The following is a 12,279-nucleotide window of genomic DNA, read 5'->3' as shown; positions in this document are numbered from 1 at the left end:
CATAAATCTCAGCGTAATCAGTGTACATACATAAAAAAATACCGATTGAATTGAGAACCTCCCCCTTTTTGAAGCCGGTTAAAAACACTAAATCATACACATTTTTTAATCCTAACTAAAACTTCTAACCTGTTCAGTACGAGTTTAGCGACATAAACATAGGTCTCCTTATGGTAGGATTACTTATGCATAAATAATCAGAAACTGTAACGTTCTGTATCATGTTTATGATCTCTTACCCAGCGGTTGACAATCATCCCAGGGTGCAATGTGCCAGGAGTAGGTGAGGGGCTCGCAGGGCTCCGCTGCGACAAGGGGCGCGCACCGCATGCCGCCCTCGTCAGCGGGGCGAAGTACTACTCGGGTTCGGTCGCGGCGTCCTCCCCATTTTGTCTGCAGTTAATAAAGTAGATTAGAACCCAAGGGCCTAGTAGCCTGTAAGGCATCAATTGCAGCCCGATTCTCGATTGTGAGGTAAGTAGAAAAAAACTGGTATTACAATAATAAAATATTGTTAATTGCTGTTTCAGCTTCCATTTTCATTGAATCGAGAGTGCAGCATATATCTTCATCACTTGCAGAACTCATGTTTTTTTCCTAATTAGCACGTAATTATAAAAAAATCCCAAAAACAAACAATATTAAAATTAAATTTTTCCATTCCCGCCTTTTTTTATCTTTTTTTTTAATTATTTTTTTTCAGAACGAAATTGAGCTTCGCCGTTCGATTTTTAAAATTGATGACTATTATACTCATACGAAGACAAGGCTGAATAGCGAAGCGACCTCTTTTGTCATTGGGCTGAATGCATGATGTCTATTGCCAGTATGGTTAGATGTACGCGGACTTTTTAAGAGAGTGAAGAGTTTTTTTTTAATTACCTACCGCCCTAGGGCTTACTTACCGAATATGAAAGATATATAGTTAGTTTAACGGCTTTAAGTATATTAGCCTATATATCTATCGCTATAAGGCCCGTTTCGAGGCAGGAGTCTTATACAAAAAATACACTCAGGTAGTGGTCCCTTCCCCCTCTCTCCCTACGCCACAATACTCCGCGTCCATCGGCCGACGCCCGCACAGTAACAAATTACTAATTTGTAGTCGATCCATGCATCACTGTTTGACACTCTGGTTTGCTTCATTTAGAATTTAAGATTTTTTCCATTATTCCAACACTAAACTTTTAAATAAGGCTGTAGTATTATCTGCTTTACTCAATTGACATTTCAATCATTTGTATAATTATGGATTTCCGCAAAGTAACGCCTACTTCAATAAACATCTTATGTATACCCATGACTACAAATAAATGATGAAATGATCAGGCGTTCAGTCAGAGAGCAGTCTTACAGCATGCATGTTATTGCCAGCCCGTCCACCCATCTGACAACATGACATAGTTACCATCTCGCAAGGGCTCCAGTCGGACCAGGCACTCAGAACACAGTCGGCGGGGCACGGCATGTGGCACCCGGATACCCGGTCCGGAGTTCGCCCGGCGCCCGACACCTCGCATACAGAGTCCTCCAGCTTATTACCTTGCCCGTCAACACATCTGACAGCAAAAGTAGTCGTTTATATCAACTGTTAACTATTGCCTCTCAAGATATTCTTGATAATGTTATGTATGTATAGAGGCACATAAGTGAATTTGCAAGGAACTGATATCCATAATGTTAACACCAGGAACAAACATATAAACTTATAATGCCTACTATTCGAGTCGTAGGCATTATAAGTTTATGTGGTTAAGTCGAGTTAGTAGTTTATAAAAAAAAGAAGCCCGCTGAGTTTCTTTCACCCGTTGTTCTCAGTCAGTGTTGGGTCTGAGGCACACTTTTTCGAATGAGTTGTAGTTTTTGACTTTAAATAAATTATATTATATACTATTTTGAATAAAAATATTTGAACTTGAATTTATTCATCATTCCATTTTTAATACAATATATAATTATTTTTTGTGATACAAAATGAGTCGGGCTTTTGGTTACAAGCCTTGCCTTCTGCGCCGATTGGAACGCTTCTTGACAATATGACATTGTCAATATGCGTATGATGATGTGCGTTCTAAACTGCTACGGCGTAGCGTGGGTAAAGATGAGATCAATATGGAAAATTGATTAATTTAGGTGAATTATTTTTTTATATATTTGAATTATTTTTTTAATGATTTCGGTTAAGTAGTTTTACGTTATATAAAAAACATATATGTATATGTATAAACAAAATATTATTAGGTGCATTTCACATTTGATAGAAATGTAACCTCCAACATAAATTTTAATCACCATTAGGCAAAACAGAGCCCAAAAGAGGATGAAAATAATAGGAACCACTAAACATTTATATTCTATATCTCATAGTATCGACGTATATATTATTTTCTAGTTTTAGTGGAGCTTTAAATGAAAAGGGGGCTAAGGCAGTCCAAAAACTTACTGGACACTTCTCTTGATATAGGAAGGACCGCAGAGTGCGTGGTCGGGAGTGCAAACATCCCACTCTCCCACCACCCAGCGGGGCTCCAGCTCCGAACACGTGGCACGCTGCAAGGTGGCGCCACACTCGCGACCTCCAGCTGATCCTTCTCCAATAACCTCTCTGTCAAAAGTTAGGAGCCGGTCTTTTACGAGTCAATTTGAATGAGTCTTGTATGTGCCGTTTGGTGACTTGGCTTAGCGCAACAAAAGTTGTAAGTAGCGGTGTTTCAAAATATTTACCTAGTCCGGAATCTAAATGCGGCTTTAGAGCCGGCTTCGGCAGCGCAGGGGCCCCACGAAGCCCAGGGCCCCAGCGTGCAGTCACGTGCGCAGCGGACTGTGCATGCGCCGCGCAGTAACGAGGCAAACTCAGTGTCGTATGTGAAACCGTCTGATGACGCCTCGCGGACTCTTTGTTCACCTAACAACACCATTCAATATTTTAAACTTAGATATATTTATACGTCTAGATAGAGTCTCTTGCTGTAAGACAACCGATAAAAACAGGCAAGGAATATTAGTTTAGTGTGCGTGACAAGCTACGTCTTACACTTGCGATTTGTATGATACTTTGTGATAATGTGCGTGAATTGCTCAAAATAGAGGTACTAACCTCGAGCTAAGATCTATATTTTTCGACGTTTCAAATCTGTCATAGTCTATCTAGACGTATAAATGATTTAAGATTTTAAAATGTAAACAAATATGGCAATGATTCACACGTTTCATCACAGTGTCAAGTCAATTATATTACTCTGGTAATTATTTTTATACCAGCATTGATGTTCGAAGCTATATTGTTGTAGACGTCCATCAAAATTAAACATTATTTATTCATATAATGCTTATATATAATGTTCTTTTGAATTCACGTCCACACTATTTCAACATTATTATAGCTCTATTAATTTACAATTTTAAAAATATATTATATTTAACACAACGTTTCGACTTGATTGAGTAAACTAAAACAATAATTAAATAAAAAATCAAAAAAAACCTAAAAATAATTATGGGTACGAGCGCCAAGCTTCACTCTTTAAGTATATAATGGTTATTCTTTTAGGTACAGAGAAATAAAATAATTATGAAGAACAACTAACTATAACCCCAATCAGCGCCCATTCAGCCATTGCCCCAAGCAATGACATAAAATTTAAGCGAGAATGATGAGGCTTACCATATGTACAAAAAATCAGATGCCCATAAAGAGTACAATATTATATATAAAAATTGGAGTAGGATTTTTACCTGTTAATGGATGATACTTCTTACAAACGTCCATTGGAACATCTTGTCCTCGGAACATACACCGTGCAGCGCGCAGTGATCGACCTTCACCGCATTCCATTCTACGAAAAATAACTTTTGTAGTACACCCTTTTAGAATGAAGAATATCTTCGTGTTAATGAGACGATAAATAAGGCTATGGTCTCCTATTTTACACAGTACGCGACGTCTCGTTACGCCGTACGCTGCGTCACAATGCTTACTATATAAATGTACTGTTGTGGTCTCTTTCACACGTCGACGCTGGCGTGTTGACGCTGTACGTAGCATACGTACACCGTGCGCCGCGTCGCAAGTCATTTGGAACCATTGCAGCGTGAAGGTCGTCGCTCGCGTCACCCATAATGATGAGGTTTGATAAAGGAAAAGACGAGTTGTTGATTGAATCAGTAAAATCTTATAATGCAGTGTATGATAAAAGTGACAAGAATCATAAAAATAAGCATCAATGTTGAGAAAAAATTAGTGATGCAACCACTGAGCCACCTGTGTCACGCCAGACGTATTGACCGCCGACGCTGTGCGTTGCGTCAAGACGTTGGAAGCCACGGAATTGAAAGTTGACGCTAACGCCAGATGCCGCGGCATAAAATAGGAGACGATAGCCTAAACGAATTGTAAAATTTTGTATAATTTTATAATGTACTATATATAACACAAGAGAAAGATGCGATGCCCCCTACTTAGCTGTATCGAGGTCCTAGGTTTCGCTTCGTGTCTTCAAATTCACCCTCATATGAAGTGCCTATTAGAGGCACATAGGCACTAACATTCTCACATGGGTTAATAATGTGGTAATAAAATAATGATAAAACTATTACTGGCTTGAGATAATTTTATAAATGATTTGAGTTTTCTTTAGTGTTAATTCCACCAATATTTGTCTTTAAACAATTCGACACGTCTTTTGCCATGAGGCATCCTCTAGACGTGTTGTCTCGCCAAAATCTGGCACGAGACTATTAGTCTCGAATATTGGCGGAATTAACACTTAAGAAAACTCAAATCATTTATAAAATTATGGATTTCTGCAAAGTAACGCCTACTTCAATATATATATATATATTTTTTTTTTTATAGCATAGGAGGACAAACGAGCGTACGGGTCACCTGTTGTTAAGTGATCACCGACGCCCACAATCTCTTGCAACACCAGAGTAATCACAGGAGCGTTGCCAGCCTTTAAGGAAGGTGTACGCGCTTTTTTTGAAGTCGAATGTCGTATCGTCCCGGAAACACCGCACAAGGAAGCTCATTCCACAGCTTTGTAGTACGTGGAAGAAAGCTCCTTGAAAACCGCACTGTGGAGGACCGCCACACATCCAGATGGTGAGGATGATATCCTAACTTGCGGCGTGTCTTGCGAAGGTGGAATTCGGCGGCAGGAATCAGGTTAAACAGCGATGCCCCGATGTTTGATGATTTTTTTATTGATTTTTTTATTGACGAATTTTGTCAAATTGTAAGTTGCCACTTTTACTTACCCTGAGGGAAGTATGCAGTCAGAGTCGGTTGGTAGCAACTCCAAAGTCACGTTCTTGCAGACACACGATGGAATGTCAGGGTCCGATGCATCTAAATATCTGAAGTATAATTCAACATTATTCAAATCATTATTTTTTTACTATAAAAAATGTTTAATATATAGAACTTTATGTGCAGTTTTCCGTTTAAAGTTAAGCGTAATAAAAAATTTAAATATCTAGTTGACATAAAAGAATAAACTCCAGACAATCTTAAAAGGGGTAAATTTATCTAAGTTTTCAAGCAATCGCTTGGTTCTATATATAAAATACAAAACTGATTTAGCAAGGTCTCATCTCTTTCAACGCGTTTTAGTTTTTGAGTGTTTACTTAGTCTAAGCTATGTGATGGAGAATCGTAGTAGTATATGTCCCACGTCGCGTGTTGAGTGAAGGATAAAAGTGGCCATTACGTGAACGCTATAGTCGTTTTTTTTTTATTTGATGTGAGAGGCTTCTTTGCACAGAATGTAGTAAAAAGATATATTAATACGAGACTACACACATTATGGTTCAAAGTGACGAGCAGAATTTGGGGGCTCTTAAGAAATAAACAAAATCTTTATTTAGCTCGTGGGCTCCCCTATTATTTTAGAAATTGACATTATTTTGTCAAATGATTGTCACTCTGTCAGGCTATCCAGCAGATAAATATGATATTTGCTACTAGATCCATCCTATAATTTAAATGGCGCTTATCTGTTAGATTTATACATGGTGAAACGCAAATGATGTCTTAATTCGGGGCTTTTAAGAATCCTGCGTGGCACTGCCTTGTAATGGGTACTTTCCACTATGTCACCATTTGGCCCGAGGAATCAAATGAATTTGTAAAACTTCGCTATCCGATTGTCAGGATGCTCATGGGCCAAATAATTTTCGCTTTCCAATGAATGAGAGTTACTGTTCGACTGTTCTCGGAATGTTAACAATCTTTTCAATTAAGCTACGACGATGCAAGGCATCATTCACAAGTGAATGAGAATTTTGCCAGTATTTTATAGCGAAGAGATGTCAAACAGGTATACTCATCATCTTATGGTAAGTGTTCACCGTCTCCCATACTATCTTGCAACACTATTAATGAGGAATTAATGAAACGTTGTCGGCTTCGGATTTAGGTTAAGGTTTGCTTTTTTAAAAGGTAACCATGTCATTCAGGATGCACAGAATGCCGGCTAGGTTATGGGAACCACAACGGCGCCTATTTCTGCCGTGAAGCAGTAATGTATAAACATTATTGTGTTTCGGTCTGAAGGGCGCCGTAGCTAGTGAAATTACTGGGAAAATGAGACTTAACATCTTATCTCTCAAGGTAACGAGCGCAATTGCAGTGCCACTCAAAATGTTTGGATTTTACAATAATCCTGTGCGGCACTGCATTGTAATGGGCAGGGCGTATCAATTACCATCAGCTGAACGTCATGCTCGTCTTGTTTCTTCTTGTCATAAAAACAATCAGAAAACACCGCCCAATAACATGTTAATTCCATACTTTGGTTGAAGTAGAAGAAAGTTTATTAAAAACCTTACTGTGAAAAAATGAAGGCCTCACTCACATTGATGGGATAGACATTTATTTATTTATTTATTTGGTAATCTTACAGCTATTCAATTGAGTCAAACATAAAAAAAACATAGTATTATGGTCAAAAGCGGTTTACACATTAAAATAATGCAAGGTTAAACTGATCCTGTCTACATAACATGTGTGGGTGATTCTGTCGTTGTCATTAAGAGCATGAGATTAACTAAATTGCGATTTAAGAAAATATATCAGGTTTTAAAGTAGATGTCTATTTACTTGAGGGGATCACTGCAGACCGAATCACAGGTGATCGCCTGGACTTCGTCACACACAACCTGACACGCCGCTATACTTGGCGGCACTGGCTGACCCCCACAAGCGCCGGCTTCAACACGGTGCGAATCAGACCCACACCAGATGACTTCGAATAAAGAAAACATTTACCAATGAACAACTCTTTACAATAAAATGCAGACTCCTAAGATACATACATTTTAAACTAAGGTACCTGACACATCATACGATAAACTTTATAACAACAAAAGGTGCCCACGACGCTCGATTAAATCTCTATTAAGATCTCGGGCGCTCCTACGATTATATAAATTGACATTATTTTTTCAAATGTCTTTTTTCTCAAATTCTCACTCTGTCAGGCTATCCATCAGATAACTATGATTTTTGCTACTCGATCCATCCTATAATTTAAATGGCGCTTACATGTTATTTATACATTGTAAACCACAATTGATGTCTTAATTCGGATAAATAAGTTGTAAGTAACTTTACTTGGACATTGTAAAACATGACATTTAGAAATATATTGGTCTCAGGTTCAAATTAATATTATCATCAAATCAAATTTAAAATGTAGGTGAGTAACAAATAAATAACTTGTTAAAGGATTAATACGCATGTAATTGTTACTGAATTTTCAGGCATTTTTTTTTGTAAAAATATACATTCTTATTATTAAATATTTAACCCGACGTTTCCTAACCATTGTAGGATTACATTCTCGATTCCCTGGAAAGTATTTTGTTTAAATAAATATGTAACTGTCACGTAACGCAAAGAAAAATACTTCCAGCTACCTTGTTAGAAAAGGAACCAATCTAATCTATAAATTATGTCCTATCGAATAATAAACAAACAAATTGCTTCTGTTTTAGATGATGATTAAAAATTAATGTTCTAAATTTATAGCAGGCACAGTTAAATAGATTGAACATGAAACGTTAAAAACTTCCTGATTCAAAACATTTGTATTTCTATGACTAAGACTTTCATTTTCTTACTTAATCTCCTCAATAAAGTTGTTTTTGTGAAATCTATTTCAGTGAAAAAAAATTACGAAAAAAATATAAAATTTCTTACGCTTTTTTTATCATACAGAAGATAACAGAAAAATTGATTAAATATCTGACTTCAAACCTTTATACAAACTCAGCATAATAACTTTCTGTACATACACTCGCTAATGGTGATCATATTAATAATGTACAGATTTATCCATTACGTTATCTTAATCAAATATTAATTAACTAACTTACTTCGAACCCTATACCCAATGCCACAACGTTGCGAAGGCGGCAAGCGGCACGTACTCCATTCACCGGTTACCCAACTGGGACTTCGGGCCCCACATGTTCGGGGAACGGGGCACGGGCGTGATTCTTGCAGAGGACCGCAGTTGGGGCCTCCGTGTACGCGACGAATACGCACCTGTTTTCCTGGATCTGTTGGAACAATAACATTTTCAGAGCTAAATATAATATAATCTAAAATTTTTTTATAGCGAGAATAAAACTTTAAAATTTAATCTTTATCTAATATATAAAATTCTCGTGTCATGGTGTACGTAATTGAACTCCTTCGAAACGGCTCGACCGACTTCCGTGAATCTTAGCGTGCATATCGGCTAGGGTGGATAATCAGACAATATCTATTTTTCATCCTCCTAAATGTTAAGGGTTTTTTTTGGACGTAATTTTTTGTTTTTATTCTTTTATGATTCTACGATCTAGAACCATTTTTGTATCGTGATTTTTATATTATTCTGTTACAAATCCGCTATTGGGTTGCAAGATCAGGCAATCGAATACAATAATTGTAGTACGATATATTTGGTAGGTCTGAGAATCGGTTGCATCTACTTTTTATACCCCAAATTTTTTTTAATTACTTTACATGGCAATAAAACGTTTCCTGAGTCAGCTAGTATATATATAATTCTTCTGTACGTGTGTTGACAGTTAAAATCTTATATATAAAATCTTATATATCCAATCGTAGTCAATTAGTAGCTCTGAAGGGATTCTACTCACGACGAGTCTCTATAATATCCGGCGTTCCTCAGGGATCCCATCTCGGCCCATTGATGTTTATTATATATATTAATGATCTGATCCCTAGGCTAAGAAATGTTTCCCTGCTTTATGCGGATGACCTTAAAATTTTTAGTCGAATTAAAACTGTTAGTGATTGTATTAATCTACAATTGGATCTTGATACTCTACTCGATTGGTGTAGTGCTAACAGTATGAGTTTGAGTATAAAAAAAATGCTCCATTATATCTTTCACTCGTATTAAAAACCCAATTTTGTTTGACTATAAAATTGATAATATACCACTTGAGCGGAAGTTTGTTTTACGGGATCTAGGTATTGCTTTTGACTCGAAACTAACTTTTAAATATCACTATGAAGAAATAGCCAAGAAATGTAATAAGCTATCTGGCTTCATATGCAGAGCTACTAAAGAATTCAAGTCACCAAATAGTTTACTGTTACTCTATAAGTCGCTAATCCTGAGCCAAATCGAGTACGCCTCCATTGTCTGGTCACCTCAATATAATACATATACTGATATGCTTGAGTCTATTCAAAGACGTCTTCTTCGCGTATTGACGATTAGGTTTGGTCTAAAAAGGGAGCTGACTACATATGAGGAAAGGCTATCTCACTTCAAGTTACTGAGCCTCGAGAGTCGTCGCAAATTGCATGGCCTAACGACTTTATACAAAATACTGGATGGCACAATTTCTACTTCCCTCTTGTCGAATATCCATCTAAGAGTTCCAAATCGGTCTTCAAGACATGAACAGCCTTTTATTCCGTTCTGCAATAATAACGTGTCCTTCCAAAACCCCATCTATAGAATTTGTCGTCAATACAATGCACTACTACTCGAAATCAGTGAAGTACCTGACATCCACAGTTCATCTGTTTGTAAATGGAAATCTAGTTTATATAAATTCCTTAATTAGTTTAAATTTTAAAAAAAACATCTTAATTTAACTACCATAATTATTCACTTCTATTTGTCCAAATATATATTCTCTCTATCTTTTTCTTTTATAATACTACATTACCTAAAGTTAGTTTTAAAATCGCTATTTCTGTTGTATTTGCATAGTTATCAACTTATGCTAAACATGCTGAGTACACACCCTCGTGGAGTTGCAGCCTATCTTGTATTTAGCTGATAGTTTATTTTTTTTATTATGTATTTGTTGTAATTCTGTTGTGTGTACCTATTAAATAAATAAATAAATAAATAAAAATTCCTCCTAAGAGGCTGGACCGATTTGAATGAAATTTTCTGTGTGTGTTCAAGTGGATTCGAGGATGGTTTAGATTCACAATTGAACTACCTCCTAAATGGCAGGACCGATTTTAATTATTTTTTTAGAGTGTTCCAGTGAATTTGAGATTAGTTTAGATTCACATTACAATCCATATACAATTCTACTACGTATGTTAGTGACCTTCTAACGTGTCGACCGATTTTTAAAATTTTTCAAACACGTGTGTACAGGACAACGTCTGTCGGGTCTGCTAGTTATATATAAAAAAATTAAATTAAATTTTAATTTTAATTTTAATGTGTTTTAAGTACTTAGAACGAAATTTTAGACTTGTAAAAAGTAAAATAAACACGTATGTTATTTAGTGTTGGTAGCATGCAATATAACAAACTAATAATGATATTACTTTTATGTGATGACGAATACATTTTATATATTTTTCCAAACTTGAGTCATTTATTTATTTTATTTCTTAGGGACAACAAACAGTTCACACAATACATTTTACAATTTCAAAGTATAGTAGATATTAAATTAATTTTAGTGAGAACCCACATCGTTATCCACAGGTTAATTTTTTAGTTACTAGTATCTTACATGATGAATAACAAAGTTAAACATTAATTAAAGTAATATGTACATACAAAAAGAGGAAAGAAATGTAAAATTACATGTGTTAAAACTAAGTTATTTACAAAATTACTTTAAATTTAAACAAAAGAGTTACCTAATGAAATTTTATATAAAAAAATATGTATATATATTAATCCTGTTCACTTAAAATATCATTTACTTGCTTTTTAAATTTTGGTTTTGTTGAAAAGAAAATGTCAAGGTCATTAAAAAGTCTGTCATGTTTACAAACTGAAATAAAAATGTAACTGCACTACTTAGAGTAGTTATTGTAACCGTTGAAATATTTTTATAATGTATTACAGACCGATAGAAGAAATACGGCGAGAAATATTAACATGCATGCAAATTCACTGACTCTGACTGACTCTATCGTAATTATATCTGCACACTAACTGTTACCCGCGACTTCATCCGCATTTACCAGTATATCCATATAAGTTGTTATTAACACCATATATCACCATCGTTAAGGCAGCTAACGTTAGAAACTTTTCGTTGCACCGTTGTCTCTTTGACTTTGCAAATCCTGGGTTTGGCCTGTGCGTTTATTTAAAACTTTCATCCCCTATTTGACACCCTTAGGGGTTGAATTTTCAAAGATCCTTTCTTAGTGCTCACCTATGTCACTAAAGGAATATTTGTGCAAAATTTTGTGTATCTAGTCCCAGCGGTTTCAGCTGTGAGTTAATCGATCGGTCAGTCAGTTTCTGCTTTTGCATCTATATAGTTTAAAATTACCACAGCTATTTGGACAGGAAGACCACGGCATCCAAGCTTCAACACGACAGCCCCGGCGACAGCGAATGGTGCAGGCACGACGTGACGCTGGCCTCTTCAAAGGTGCACATCTACAATTCAATCATTAACATAGTATTCGTCATATAATATATCCTCCTTGTTTGCTCTAATGCTGGCACAATAACATACCAGTGATTAATTATATCAATGGGTGTTACATCCCATTGTGTTAGCCTAGTCTAGAAAGAACTTCAAGACCATCCTAATCTGTGATAATTAGTTCTATCTCGTAATGCCAAAGGCCTGGAGATCGCTTACTCAACATTATTCAACCAGACAACTTTTAACATGACTCGGTTCCATTGAATACTATGCCTTCTTAATTTAAATTTATTAAATAAAAGATTTTTTAAGAAAAAACATAAACACTGGTTAAGTGAGCGACTATTTTATACGATAAATAAATTTCTGAACGCGAGTAATGTCATA

General features: G+C 36.0%; 1 protein-coding gene across 1 annotated transcript in view; it reads right to left on the bottom strand.

Annotated features, from left to right (window-relative positions):
• LOC126969410 (thrombospondin type-1 domain-containing protein 7A-like) overlaps positions 1–12,279 on the bottom strand; it is a 131,965-nt gene that overhangs the window by 9,466 nt on the left and 110,220 nt on the right. Inside the window, exons 13-21 of the mRNA XM_050814810.1 lie at positions 11,791–11,900; positions 8,380–8,565; positions 7,103–7,247; positions 5,260–5,358; positions 3,736–3,836; positions 2,725–2,905; positions 2,444–2,605; positions 1,409–1,559; positions 240–393 (exon numbers count right to left, since the gene is read on the bottom strand). Coding sequence (XP_050670767.1) covers positions 240–393; positions 1,409–1,559; positions 2,444–2,605; positions 2,725–2,905; positions 3,736–3,836; positions 5,260–5,358; positions 7,103–7,247; positions 8,380–8,565; positions 11,791–11,900 — 1,289 coding nt within the window. The remainder of the gene's footprint in view (positions 1–239; positions 394–1,408; positions 1,560–2,443; positions 2,606–2,724; positions 2,906–3,735; positions 3,837–5,259; positions 5,359–7,102; positions 7,248–8,379; positions 8,566–11,790; positions 11,901–12,279) is intronic.

This window comes from Leptidea sinapis, chromosome 18 (genome assembly GCF_905404315.1).
Source record: "Leptidea sinapis chromosome 18, ilLepSina1.1, whole genome shotgun sequence".
Lineage (NCBI taxonomy): Eukaryota > Metazoa > Arthropoda > Insecta > Lepidoptera > Pieridae > Leptidea > Leptidea sinapis.
The sequence above is the reverse complement of the archived record's forward strand: the minus strand, read 5'-3'. Positions and strand labels throughout refer to the sequence as shown.